The sequence below is a fragment of the Monocercomonoides exilis genome, assembly GCF_001643675.1.
Source record: "Monocercomonoides exilis strain PA203 chromosome Unknown scaffold19-1596985, whole genome shotgun sequence".
In the NCBI taxonomy this organism is placed as follows: Eukaryota; Preaxostyla; order Oxymonadida; family Polymastigidae; genus Monocercomonoides; species Monocercomonoides exilis.
This window is the reverse complement of record NW_027150564.1, coordinates 714,957-729,701: the sequence shown is the minus strand read 5'-3', so window position 1 is coordinate 729,701 and position 14,745 is coordinate 714,957. Positions and strand designations below refer to the sequence as shown.

Below are 14,745 nucleotides of genomic sequence, written 5' to 3'. Positions count from 1 at the left end.
CGTCAAGTCTTATATTTCAATACCCACTTTTTGTTAGAGTTCTGGGAAAAGCTTTTTGTTTAAGTATTTTGCTTTAAAGGAAATTATAGAGAATAAACAGAAATTCTTATTTTGCAGCTTTCGGTTTCTTTTAACATAAATTGTAAAAACAAATTTGATTAATACATAATTACATAAACTGAAAAGGAAATAAATCAATTCAATAAAAATGGCTGAAGTGTGTGTACCACTTTATCAGTAAATTTTCAGTTACAAAGATTAATCAGCATCAAGAATATTTCCGAATGAATCTTTTGTTCGCATAACAACACACAAATAAGCATTGTTACGCAGGATAGGAAACAGGAGGCGGGTAAGGCGGAATTGATTCGTAAGTTTTCCACACGCGAATTAGGAATGGATGGTTTGGTATCATTCTGAGCAAGAAAGCAGGGAAAGGCTCTTCTCGTTCGTGCAAAAATCTAGTTGATGATGAAAAATACATGAAAATAAACATTATAAATTTTCATCAAATTGATAATAAGAATGTTCAAAAAAGAATGATTTTAAAAAATAGGTACGATAATTATAAAAAAATGATCATACGATAAAAGCGGACGAATTGATGAAGCCAACTTCAATTCCTCCAAAATAAAATTGTTTTTCTTCTTCTTCTTTTCTTTCTCTTCTTTTGTCAGCAGTTCCTCATTCTCTTCTTCCAAAGCCATTCCCATCAGATCTGTGACAGTGAACGATGGTTTTTCTCTCTTCATCTGCCTCCTTGTAATTGTCTTCCCTTTTGAGATTAGATTAGGTGTCGCGCTGCCTGAACGGCTATCGCTTCCAAATAGCCCAATCCCGTTCGCAGATCTGCTCCTGGTGCCGTTCAGTGTGCTGCCGTTTCTTCCATTTGAAATCCCTGTCATTCCAGGAATGCCAAGTGCCGTGGCTCGTGTACGTGTTGTTCGAGAAGATGAGACTGCTCTTGTAGCTGAAGCAGAAGTCCTCGAAAACCTGTTTCTGGGGACGATCGGCTGCATAGGCGGTTTTGGCGAATGCTTCTGGAAGTATTCTTCTGCAACCGGATCGAGCACAACATCAGGCTCAAACACTCTTTCTTTCTCATTCTGCTCTGAATCGTTTTCTTCTTCCTCTTCCTCTTCCTCCTCTTCTTCTTCATTGTTTTCTATTTCGTCTCCCACGCGCCATTCAGCTTTTTCTTTCTCTTCTTCCATTTTCCTTCTCTTTTCTTCTTCTTTCTTCCTCTTCTCCTCCTCTTCATCGAGTTTAATTGATTCTTCATACAGCTTCCTCAGCTGTGCTGTGTCTTCGTCTGTGTGTATCTCCATCAGCTCGTCCAAAGTCGCCACCGGTGGCTCCATCGACACAAGCGAGGCATAACGAGCAAATGTGGTAGACGTCTCCTCAGGCGACGGCGGCTGGTAGACACGACGCCTCGACAATGGATGCGGTACGCCAGAGAAAGTTGCCCCGCTGGCGTGTTCGAGCGCATTTGCAGAGAAGAGCGATGCGATGGTGCCTGCGCCGTTTCCAGTGCGGCGGGCAACAGTGCGAGGGGTGGGCCGCTGGATCTGTGTGGATTCAGAAGTTGAGAGCGATGATGGGACAGCAGGCTGAGATGAACGAGGGACACTTGGTGTGAACGTTGGTTGCTGCTCATCTTTCTCTTCTTTCTCTTCTTTCTCCTCTTCAAATGGAGAATCGGGCATTGGTGTGGGTGAAGTTGGGAAAATAGATGGAATAAATATCAGTTGGCTGATAGGATCAGATGAAATGATAGAGGATTTTGATTGAAGTGGAGGTGGTGAAATGGAATCAACATCAGAAGAAGAATTGGGTGTTTCAGAAGAACTGCCGTATTTCTCCTTTGTGTCGTCTACAGTGAACAATGGAGGGAGGAACGCATGCATCGATGGAGCAGTTCTTGAGCGCAACGAACGAGCCGTCAGTTCTTCCAAGCTTGTTCTCGTCTTTTCTCTTCTTTTGCCTCGTTGAGTTTGTTCGCCTGTTGACCTGTCGCTCGGCAAACTGAACATTCTTTCAGTCAAACTTCCGCTTCCTTGTCCATTCAAACCTGTTTCTCCTTCTCTTTCTGGTGAACTGCCGCTACCAAACAGGAATTCTCGCTCTCTTTTCATAATCTTCGCCTGGCGTGATGCTGGCGGTGTGGATGGCGGCTGAGGAAAAGCATGGCCCTTAAAATACGAAGAGGACGACTTCGACGAATTCGGGTCAAAAGCAAAAGAAGACGATGGATGTGTGTAAAATTCTCCTGCCGACACGATTTGCGACTCTTCATTCAAAAACTGAGAAACGTCTGTTGACAAGCGCTTTCGTATTCTCCGGTCTGCTAGATTCCCTTTGTAAGCAGAAGGCTTCCGCTCAAAGTGTATTTGAGGCTTTTCTCCAACTCTTGGTGTTCTTTGTGGCTCTTCTGTTCCTTTTCCCTCGCTTTGCTCAGCATTTTGCGTGTTTCCTTCGTTATTCTGTACTTCTTCGCTGTGAGTCTCCACATTTTTGCTTCGTGTCTGTTTGTCTGCTGTTTTGCGCAGAGGAGAAGAAGCACCCGAATGCTGCTCGCTCTTTCTTTCTCGGCTGGTTTCGTTGAGCGTCACGTCAGCCTCGCTTGTCGAGTCCTCGTCATTGTGTTCTTTGTTCTTCCTCCTTCTGATAGAGTCCGAACTTCCCGTGTGTCTATCTGAATGCTTTTCTGCTGCCTGCTTTTCGTTGTTGGCTTCGTTATTGTTTGGATAATTCGTTTTTGTCTCTTTCTTTTTGCGCCCAAAATAGTCGTAGTTGATTGAATAGCTCTGCTCAGCGTCTTCCTTCATCACATTGTGCAGATATAACATCCAATCCAGCTCGTTCTTCCTCTTCCTCTTTTGAGAAAAAGACGAAGAAGGAATCAAGCTCCCTGTTGTGGAAGTGGCTGAGCCCAGTTGTGTTCTAAGCATTTGAAATGGCGTGTTGCTTGTCGGCGATTCTGAAAACGATTGCGGATTTGATTGCGAAGGAGGAGAGATGGGCGAGCGAACATCGCTCCGCACTGACTTGCCAGAGGCGTCATTCGACTGCATCCGCTTTTCTTGTTCACTAATGTTGCCTTGAACACCCATCGGTGATTCTCCACTTGGAACTTGCAAAGAAGGCGTGGCTGAATCTGATTTGTTCGTAAATGGGGTAAGATGTGTTATAAGTGTTCGCTTTCGCTTCTCTTCTTTCTCTTCTGCTGTCTCATCGTCGTCTGCATCTTCCTCTGCTCCTCCCAAATATCTTTCTAGCTCTTTCGCTTTTTCCTGCTCAATTAAACTGCTGTCAGCGCACCCATCCAATCCTCCACTTGGCGTAATTCCTGTCATTGACGTGATGGCTGGTGTCACATTAAACAATGGTGTGAATGCTGTCGGAACAGACGACTGGATCATCAGAGGCGACACAGCATTCGTCTGTTCTTTTGCCTCTTTCTCCTTCGCTTCCTTTTCTCGTTTGCTTTTCTCTTTCTCTTCAGCCTCGTCTGCCAGCATCTGAAGCCTGCCTTCACGCTCCTTCAGTTCAGCTTCTAGTTTTTCTCGCTCTTTCGCTTTCTCTCTTTCAATGTCCTTCTGCGTCTGAGACCCATCTTCTGTTCCACTTCGCCTCCAATGCTCTGTCAGCTCCTTTTCGGGAAGATTAAAGTGCTTCAAAATGGACTGGTTCGGCTCCCAACGCTCCGTCTGGCTTTTCTCCTCTCCTCCATCGGCATTCATCAGCGAGCTAAGTGTTGTGACTGTTCTGTCAACAACTGGCTCGTCTCCGCTTTCTGCCACACTCGGCAAAGTCGTCAGCTCTTTCTCTCTGATCTCCTTTGTGGCGTGCAGCGATGCCTCGCCTTTCGCAGCAAGCGTCTGTGCGCGGCTCATCGTCTCTGAGGCATTCTCCATGAACGGAAACTCAACAGACATCCGCTTTAGCTTCTTGTCAAACTCTTCCACCACATTCTCTCTCGCATGCGGCATCAGCTTCTTCAGCATCATCTCGTTCTCCACCGCCGACTGGTGCATGCTCCTGCTCCACAGATAGTGGTCCCACACGTTGTACTCCTCATCTTTGCTCTTCCCTGCCCTTCCCACCGCTCTGCTTCCACTCCACGGCTCTTTCGTTCTGTACATCTGCTTCACCTGCCTTCCAAGCGACGGCACAAAAGAACGCGTGGTCATTGAGCCGTCTGCTCCTTTGGCTGATCGCTGTGTGCTTCCCTGTACCATTGAGCGCGATGTGACAGCGCCTGATGAATGGAGCGATGGCAGCCTCGAAGAAGAAAGTGAGGGAACGCCTTTAGCATTCACAGATTGTCTTGCAGTCAGCGGCGTAATCGCACCAGAAGTTATGCCAGCCAGCGGAGAAGCACCTGCAAAGGGTATTCGAGAAGATGCAGCTGAAAACGACGTTGCGCCAGCAGACGCAGCAGAAGTTGTGAAAAGTCCGCTTTTCTTTCCCATTTTCCTGTCAGCCTCGCGGCGCGCTGCCATAACAAACGACTCCAAAGGAAGACTCACATTTCCTGTGCAAATGGCGACGAGGATGTCGTCGAAGGCAAGCTGATTGAGAGAAGTGGCACCACCATTGAAGGCAGATGTCGTTGAGGAAGAAAAACTTGGGTGATTTTTGGAGCGCTCGGTGGAACGGGAACGAAGAACATCTGATTTTTCTGAGCGTTTGACTCTGTTTTCTCTCGATGCTTTGTTGAGGTTATCTTGTTGTGCCTGTCCCTTTGGGCGAGGTCTGGATTTTGGTGTTTTCTTTGATTTCTGCTTTCTTTGTTTTCTTTGTTCAGAATATTCTGCTTGTTCTTCTGCTTCATTTGATTCATCTTGTTCGTTGTTATCTTCTTGACTTATGAACTTTTTCTCTGCTTCCTCGTCTTCAACATCGTATTCATCATCTTCACGAATCTGTATTTCTGCTCTTCCATCTGCAATTGAAGAAGGGGTCAGAGGTGGTGGTGAATGATCAGATGGTTGTGGGGCAATCATCGACGTTTCTTTTTGTGCAAGTTCGTTTAATGTTGATGTTGATGCTGAAGACAAAAGATGATTGCTCGAATCTTCAATCCTAAGTTGGTTTGCGTCTTGTGGTTTCAGTGAAGACTGAGAAGACATGTTGTTACGACGAGATGATGATGGAGCCGAAACTGGATGCATGAAATCTGAAACTGCATTTGGAGGTGGAGAAACAGAACTGTTTGAAAATGTATTAATTTCTTCATCCTGAGCAATGTTCGAACAACCTTCTTTTATTGAAGAATTTTCTTGCTCGCGATTCGTCGTTGAAGAGGCTTCTAAAAAAATATCAGTTCTTGAGTTATGAGGCTGAAGTGAATACTTTAAATTTTCTTCTGAATTAAATCCATTTTCTTCATATCCTCTTGTTTTTGATAACGAAGGATGAACGGTTGTGTTAGCAATGGAATTTAATGTTTTTACAGATGTTTCTCGTGGGGTAGAAAATCCTCTTGGAGTTGGAACTGATGATGTCATTTCGTCTGATTGAGGAAAATCAAGATAAGCAGAAGGAGAAAGTAATGATGGTAGTGCTGGTTGAATATAAGATGGAATAATTCCATCTTTTGCTGTCAGATGTTGCCCTTCTTTCAGAAGTTGAGGCAATGGTTGACGATAAGGTTTATAGCCTTCTATTTTTTTCATTTTCCCCATATCTAATGTTTTAACTTTTTTGTTGAGAACAGAAGGCCTTGATGGTAAAGATCTGCGAAGTTCATCTGGGGGAAATTGCAATTCTTCAATCATTAGGGATTCAGGCGTTTGTTTAACTGTTGTGAATCAAAAAGCACAATTCATAAATAATGAAAAGTTGAAGTCATAAAATTTTTAAAATATTATTTGTACCGCAAGATGGATTGCATATTTGCGCGCTTGTTCGATCTGTAAGTGTCTTATTTAACGTTGCATCTTCAATTTTGTTAGAAAACATTTTGACAATTTCAACGCTTAGATCGTGCCCATTTTATCATTTGATGATTGAATTCGTAAAAAAATGCATGCGTCCAAACAAAAAATATGGATAATTTGTGATATGCCTGATATGAAAGAATATAAATAAGAATCTTTTATACGCTCAGACAGAAGAAAGAATTCACTTAAAAATTATTTTCACGATTTCAAAAGACTCTCATAGCCTTCAGAACCTGTAATCAGATATCATAAAATATAGAAATAGAAAATTCAAAAAAATAAATTGCATGGTCATTCAAATCGAAAAGAAAATATGTTTGTTGACATGCAAATCGTTTTTTAAAAATGAAAGATTACAAGAATTATATAAAAAAATAATCACAATAGTTGCATACGTTTCGATAATTTTTTAATATGAATGTGGCAGGAAATAGCAAAGACACATGTCAATATAATAAATAAACCAGAAACAGCTCCAAGAATAATTGAGGCCGTATCCAGCTTCCTTTTTGGCTCTGTGTTTTTCACAATTTGCTTCTCAAGAGGAAGAAATTGCCTCTTTCTCGGCCGGCAGATGTCTTTGATGTAATTGTGCAGCGGATGAGCTTCGTTCCCAGTTGTTGCAGGATCAATAAAAACATCAGAAAAGTTCCGCACAATCTCGTCAAGAGGGCAGTTCTTGTTTGAGCAGAACGATGGAGCAAACTGATCCCACAGATTGCCCTTGCGAGCCTCTTCTTCCTCTTTCTGGTAAAAGAATTTGACATACGGTGCTTCATTTGCGGTACTAAATGCTTCTTGCCCTCCTAAATTTTCTGTGCTTCTGGTGTTATTCACATCCCCATTTCCATTCTGTTCTTCTTCAGGCTTCCCGTCGTGGAGTTCGAGGATGAGCGCAGCAGCATAATACGGAAAGTCAGGCACATCTATTCCAAATGTATGCAACATTGAATAGACTGTGGAGTCGTGTGCAGAGTACAGGCGATAGCGGCGGCGCCCTGAATGCGGGGCTTCTGCTTGGGCTCTCTTGTAGTGTGATGTCTTGGAGGGATATGAGGATCTGCTTGTGTTGCTGTTGGCTTCGGTGTTTTGATTGGAAGACGAAGAAGGCGCTTTAAGGTCTGCATTCGCATTGAGAACAAATAACTATTTGTTTCCAACATAAGAAAAGAAAAGAAATAGCAATGGAAATAGAAATTGAAATAGAAAAAAATAATTATTTAAGAAAGAAACAGTCCGGGAATTGAAGATTCCAGAGAAAGCATATGTTAAATTAATAGGAAAAAAAACATTTTCAGTAACTTCAGACCTCATGCAATATTAGGCCATTTGATGCCTTAAGCCAATTTCTGTCATCAACATTAAAATAATGCAAACGAGCTGTGAATAATAGTATGCATCAAAAAAAATTGTACAAAAAAGAAGAAGAAATTCATTTGAAAGAGAGAAAACATATTTGGAAAGTAACATTTATTTTGAATATTTTCTGAATGAGTTCAAACTTTCATGGTTAGCCTTTATTAACTCTTCTCTTCCTTTTTTTTCTTCGTCACTAAGTCCCCTGAAAAATAACGGAGAAATTTTTAAAATGGAAAAATAAAATGATGAAATATATTTCCTGTCTTACTTCTTTAACATCTTAACTGTGAGAGAATCTTGTATATTGGCCATGTTTGTTTCATCAACTTTCACTTTGAGTAAATCTGAAAGCGTGTCAAACGTAGGTTTCATTTTCTCAACCAATTTCTTGAAGGAATCCGATTTCTTATATTCGTCATATTGATCTAAACATCCACCACTTGAATTCATATTTAAAAATACTCAACAATTTCATTATAAGAATGAACGGTTATACCAAATGTCGAATGCTCTCAAATAATACTCGTCATCTTGCTTTTCTGCCTGAATAGGGATTGCAAACATTCCATCTTCTTCAGCTCCATTTGCATAAAGCCCAGCAATATGTGACCAAGAAGAAAGAAGGCATCTATCGTAATTTGAAGTTCTAACATACAAATCATTTTCATCATATTTCTCTGGTAAAAATCCCTCAACTGTTTTATAGTGCTTTCTGATTGTTTCCCCAAGTGTTTTGTGCTGTTTCATTCCGGCTGTTGTGAGCATTCCAGGATTTGTGCCTTTGGGCATGTCCTAAAAAATAGTTAAATATCGAGTTGAAATTATGTGAATAAAATCTTTTTTCATGAGAACATACAGGAATCATGATCAAAGGACCTCTATCGCCTTAATATTAAAAAATATTTCCAACAAAAAATAAAAAAAGACGTTAAATGACCAAAATAATACCATGTCGAACAAAAACAGTTACAGATAACAATTTTGAGTCTATTAGATCAATTATAAATAAAGAAATGAAAAAAATAGACATCGACATCGCGAAAAAGATTTGTAATATATAAACTTATGGTTGTTTTTTCATTTTCCATTGGCAATTCACATTCTAAAATATTATTTTTCAATTCCATAACGAAACAAATTGAAAGATAATTGTTTGTTGTTTGAAAATTTATTTCTTATAAATTTTTGATCTTTTTCATTTATTTTGCTTTTCGTTTATGGCACTGCTTCAATCACAGCCTTTAATTATTCCTGAAATCGCAGTACTGCCAAAAGGTAAAAAATTGAAATTTTTAAAATGTTTAAAACCTAATCCATCAATGATTATCTATAAATCATTATAACAGTCACTACATTTCTCTCTGCAAGTATTTTACCTTATCCACCTGTTGAAAAGATTGTAACATTATGTCATTTGTTGAGCATTGTTATAAAATCTTGTGCAGCGAATCAAACATCGTTTTCACAGAAATTGGAAAAACATTTGAAAGATGAACTTTTTTCTTTGTGTGCAGAGTGTGATCCAACTGTAAGCCCTTTAGTATGTTCTGTTTTATACAATTATAATTTCTCCTCAAAACATCTTTTGTTTATTCCTTTTTATTTTTATTTAACGAAAAAATGAAAGGATTATTTGGAATCTCTCGGTTTATTAAAGCCATTCGGTTTAATTGCAGGTATTACAAAAACGTCTGGTGATTATTCATCTGTGAATGAGTATTTTCAAAGTATATCGAGCATGGAAGAAGGTCTAATCCTTTCTGAACATATTGGACAAAAAGTTAGAGATACAAGCGACCAAGTCTCTCCGCATAAATTTGTTGTTCATCAAATTGCCCTTTTATATGTATGCTTTGTTAATATGAATTTTATTCTTTGATTAAAATATTTTTGAACATTTCGTTTTTATAAATGCTTCAGCACGTTGTTGGACAGTATGCTCCTTCCTATAAGCCAATGATTGAGAACAAATTCGAAGAACTTCGGCCTCAATGGGCGGAGGGGAAACTTCGTCAAAGTGATGTTGAGTGGTTTGTTTTTATAAAATTTCATTAAAAATATCACTTAATTAATTTTTTAAATGTTTTATCAATCTTTAATATTTTTTTTTCAGGTTGGATAACTTAACTCAATCTCTTCTTGAACATACTTTTCAAACAACTCCGGACACTATTCCTCGTCTTTCCAGATTTTTTAACATATTAAAATTACCATGAAAAAAATTTTTAACATCATTCAAAAGAGTTTACAAAAAATCATTTGGATTAGAAAAAGTTACAACAGATTCAAAAGGCATTGATCAAATTTTGTTTTTTTGCATTCATTATTATATTTTATTTGAGTCTCATAATAAATAACATGTCATTCTGAAATTATGCAAATATTCCATTTTTGACCTTTTTTTATTCTCAATCAAATAAGTTGGTTGGATGATCTTATAATCTGAATAGCTTTAATTTTTGAAGTTAAAAAAATAATAGTTAAACAATTAATCGTGAAAGACGATATGTTTGAAAAAGTGTCAAGGATATTATTTATCATAAAAAATATTTTTTTTTTCTTTTTGAGTTCTGGTTCTCGAATCACATCGATTGTTGTTATCTTTGCAAGGTAAATGGAGAAGATCCTGATACCACATGATCAACTCCCTTAATTATTTATATTCTGTTATAATTCTTGTTGTGCTTATTAGGTTTTAGGGCTTTGACTAATTAAACAAGTTCATGTTGGATAATGTGATGGTTTAGGGTTTTTCCGAGCAAAATTAGGGTTAGAGTTAACCGTAGAAGAGGTTTTCTATATGAAAATGATATAAATAGTAGGTAGGATCACCTTGGTTCCAGGATCTGCTCCACTTACCTATTAATGTTGATTGATAGTTTTTGCTTAGAAGTTAAATCCAATAAAAATTTGAATTATTTCTTCTGAGGATGCATTATGGAACGTAGCTTTAGCAGAATTTACATTCAATATAATTCTCCACTTTTTTTAATGAAGAATGAATTGAAGAAGGAGGCAATACAGCTAGAAAAGCCTGTGGAAAGACATCAGAAACAACTTTTCATCTATATCAAAACTGAAGAAAAATAGGGAACAACAAAATTTGAATTAAAATATTTTTGTTCAACATTAAATATTCCACAATCATTTTGATGAATAAAATGAGTTATTTGGGGAATAAAAGTGTTTTCTTCAATAAATGCATCTGATAATTATTGAGACAAAATTTGATGTTCTTTTTTTCACTGTGAATCTCAACGAGTCAAGCATCTGTTTTCGTTCTTTGTGAGTTATTGTCTTCAATGAACAATTCCTAATATCAAAATCTTTTTAACATATTGAGCAAACAACTCATCATTCATTCATCCAATATTATGTTTCCAGGAGCAATGCTGGTGTCCTAATGAGATTTTCATTTCAATGTGCAAGTTTTTTCATAGCTAAAGAATATTTCTTGACAAGTGAGATAGTTTTTGTAATCAAAATTTTTTTCGGAGTGTAGATACTGAGATTTTTTTATTTATTTGGAGGTATATTTTTTATTCAATAGAAAAATGTTAGATAAATGTTAATAATGAAGATGTTTGATATAATACTCGTGAACAAATAATCTTTTAAAGTAGTTAATATTTTTTTGTGTTCGTTTATCATTATTCAAAGAGAATTTTCAAACCGAAAATTTTGACTGGAAAAATATGGATTCAAAAATTATAACTTATGTCATATTTAATTGAAAATGAGAATCAATTCAAAATCTCAATAATAACACAAATGTCAAAACGGAGTGTTTCCATTGTTTGATAGTCAAAATCGTGATAAAATATTGACTCAAAGAAAAAAAATAATTTTTGATAATAAATTTATTCTACCAAAAAAAAAAAAATAAATGCAACATATTTGACTAAGTTGTGACTATTTTCGTTCATGAATCAATAACACCAAAAATTATTCAAAAATCGAAAAACTTTCAACCAAAGTCGAAAGTTCGAAAAACTGCAAATTTTCAGACAGAAGACAAAAAAAAACTAAAGTCAAAAAAAACATTATTATTGTTGGAATATCAATGATATTTTTTATAATAATGATTTTTCATCTCTTTTCCGTTATATTTTTGTTCTTCCTTTTGTCTAATTACAAAAATAAGAAATATGAGAGAAATTCTGACATATTTTTATCTTTATTCAATTGAAAGAACACTGCTTTTCAAAAGATTTGCAAAAAAAAACTATTAATAATTTTCCACAATTAATGAAGAATGATGCACTTAATATTGGCTCTCTTATTTCGCGTTTTTTATATCAAAAAACTCATTTCTAATGGAAGGCAACAAATGTTATAGCTTTTGTTTATTGTTTACAACTGAGTTTATTTTGGTTCGAAATCTACAAAATTTGCAGAAATCAGCAACACAAACATCGCAGATAATATTTCCGAAAACAAAAGAGTATCATTTTTCTTTTGTGGAATACTTTTTATTTAACGATTATCTTTTGTGAAATTTTCGATTTCGGTTGAAAAATTTTCGATTTCGTTTGCAACTTTTTCGACTTTGAATTATTTTTGGTGTATTTTTTAAGAAAATTATAGATGAATATTTAATTTCAATCAAATATCAATCATTTGGAATATTTATAACACAAAATCAATCGAATAATAACAAAGAAAGAATCAATAGTATTTTTTCATAATAATAAAGAAAAATTCTTTGAATACATTTATTAAAATTACCATAACAATTTTCGAAAAAGAAAAATGTGTTTTACAAAATTTGGGATATATATTTTTCGGAAAGATCAAATGGAATCATTCCTTTTAGCTGCAAAGACAAAAGATCCTTATGACCAATTGTGGAGAGATTATCTTCCAGAAGGATGCAAATCCGTAACAAATCTTGTTATTGCCTTTGCTGTCATTGCTCTTGTTTGCCAATGCCTTTGCATCGCGGTCGCTGTAATAAATCTGTTTTGCAAGGGAAAGAAAATTTTACTGCCTTGTATGCTTATTTGTTAATTCCGATGCATGTACAAACAATTTATTTTCTTTTTTAAAATTTAGTGAGAGTGTGGTTTACAATTTTCCATTTAGCCATGTACGTGTGCGTATTTGTCATGTATTTGGGAAATTTCTTCTACGTTGGCGACAAATGCATTAATAAAAAAATAGCAGATCTTATTGATTATAAAGTTGATTGGTCCAATGTTATGATGATGATAGTTTCAATTGTTGGAATTGTTGGTTGCATACTTGCCTTATTGCCATTGAAAAAAATGATATTCGCACTTCTTTATCTGATCTTTATTGCTGCACATCTTGTGTGCCAATGGATTGCATTTTTGGGAGGAACATGCTCCACTGAACCAAATATGTCCAGATTCTGGATGGCTTCTGGATGGCGTTGGATTACGTACACACTTGTTGGATTTATTATGACATCGGCTGCTTTCGTGTTTGCCCTCCTTACAAATCTCGATGTTAACTTCAAGATGGCATCGTAAATATACTCGTTGTTATGTATTTGCTAACATACATTTTTTTACAAATTTGATGTTTTATTGCTGGTTTTTGAACGTTTATTTGAAATTTCGAGAAGTTGAAATTATTCCAGCACTGTACGTTTTTATTTGATTTTTTTGATTTATTTGTTTTTTCCCGTTTTTTCGCAAAACAACGCCTTCATATCATCAAGACTTTTTAAAATAGACATAGAAATTATATTTTGAAATTTATTTATTTTATATCGCATTTATTTTTAATCTTTTCATTTTTAAATATAAACAAAAATAATTTTTCTTTTCCATAACAAAATGTCTTGGCTATTCTCTTTTTATTTGGTTGAAAATTAATAATTCTTTTCTTATGAACATTATTCACTTGAATTTACGATACATTTGAAAGAAAAAATTTATTGTGAGCAACATTTCTTGATGTCCCATTTATATCTTCTTTATTGCTTCTCCAGAATATTCTTTTTGTCTTTCTTCAATGTCATTTGCACAAGTTGAGTTTTCACTAGCACCTAAATCAAAAGGATTTCATTTAGTGACAGATGAAATTGAAAGCAAACTTCCACCTCTTCCGGAAGTTGGAATACTTCATTTATTTATAAAGCATACATCTGCTGCTTTAACAATCAATGAAAGCGGGGTTCCTGAAGTTAGAGAAGACTTAGAATCTATTTTTAATAATATTATTAGAGAAAGAGAATCATATTATCGGCATACTGCAGAAGGAGACGATGATATGCCTGCTCACGCAAAGTCAACAATTGTTGGACCAAGCGTCATGATTCCAATTACAAATAGACATCTAAATCTCGGTACATGGCAACAGATATGCCTGTGTGAATTTAGGAAATCTGGAGGACGTAGAAATATTGTTGCAACAATAATGAAATGAATACTTAACTGAAACATCTCTGTTGAAGCAACAAATGCATCACACATTGCACTTGGTATTTTTTATTCATGTGAGATAAGCGTTAAATTTCGTGATGGAGATGATTCATAATAAATAAATATGTTTTACACAGTGAATAATCTTTCAATATTTTCTTTTTTCCATTTCTCTTTTTCTTTTTTTTTATGTTTTCAAGTAATTTATTGTTAACACAAACACACACACACACAAATTGATTTGTGAAAACTGAATATAAATTAAGAAGACTAACCCAAAATAAATAATTGTTATTATTCATCTGACAATGTCAAATGATATCAATGAATTAGAGAGCTCAAAATTCTCACTGTCTCCTCTTATTTCAAATATTTACTGGAAGCGACTATTTTTTTTGAATACACGCGCACACTTTCCTCTCAATTTCGAAAAAGAGGGTGATGAAATTGTTTGAATATTTTGAATTTTTAAACATTGAAATAGAATTTTATTTTGCAGAACATAATATCAGTCTTTTCTCTTCTTCATTTTTACTCGTTAGAAATAAGAAACGTCGAGTTATTAACGAGTGTGATTTAAATTTCAAAATCAATATTTAATAAAAGAATTTTAATCAATGATTAGAAAAATCAATTGAAGACATTATTTTCACGGGGATCATTAGTGCTCATTTGTCAGGAGAAAAATGGACAGGAGGATTTTTACGTACTTTGAATAAGAATAGAATTGCTTCACTATTTCAAATTCCTCTTATTGAATGGGAAACTGTTTCAATTCCTTCTTTGAAGGGAGTCACAAAAGAAGTGTCGAAATCTACAATTGCAGCTCCGTATATTGCTGAAATGGAAAAAATCCTCAATGCAGCTGGATTAGCACTTCAACAGAATGAAAAATCTGATTTTGCAGAATTGTTTGGCTTTAGCTCGTCAGGCTCTAGATCGCCAAAAACACCACCACCATCAAAAATACCACTTTCTGATTTTTATGATTTTATATCTTCACTTGAATCTACAATTCCCCCTTTTAAAGATGAATTTATTAT

General features: G+C 35.8%; 3 protein-coding genes across 3 annotated transcripts; 2 read left to right on the top strand and 1 right to left on the bottom strand.

Moving 5' to 3' along the window:
- Positions 1-109: 109 nt before the first annotated feature.
- Positions 110-6,002, bottom strand: MONOS_3316 (uncharacterized protein). Its single transcript, XM_067873308.1, has 3 exons — positions 5,886-6,002; positions 586-5,809; positions 110-461 (listed from the first exon to the last, which is right to left on the bottom strand). The coding sequence occupies exons 1-3, from the start codon at positions 5,968-5,970 to the stop codon at positions 326-328; spliced, it is 5,445 nt and encodes a 1,814-aa protein (XP_067728475.1). The 5' UTR covers positions 5,971-6,002; the 3' UTR covers positions 110-325.
- A 2,495-nt stretch (positions 6,003-8,497) lies between these two features.
- On the top strand, positions 8,498-9,582 carry MONOS_3315 (uncharacterized protein). The gene is made up of 5 exons (XM_067873307.1): positions 8,498-8,585; positions 8,657-8,850; positions 8,938-9,156; positions 9,231-9,340; positions 9,424-9,582. Exons 1-5 carry the CDS (start codon positions 8,528-8,530, stop codon positions 9,524-9,526), a joined length of 684 nt encoding a protein of 227 aa, XP_067728474.1. The 5' UTR covers positions 8,498-8,527; the 3' UTR covers positions 9,527-9,582.
- Positions 9,583-12,062: 2,480 nt separating this feature from the next.
- On the top strand, positions 12,063-13,032 carry MONOS_3314 (uncharacterized protein; the record flags this gene model as incomplete). The annotated part of the gene is made up of 2 exons (XM_067873306.1): positions 12,063-12,303; positions 12,366-13,032. 2 exons carry the CDS (start codon positions 12,063-12,065, stop codon positions 12,803-12,805), a joined length of 681 nt encoding a protein of 226 aa, XP_067728473.1. The 3' UTR covers positions 12,806-13,032.
- Between the last annotated feature and the right edge of the window lie 1,713 nt (positions 13,033-14,745).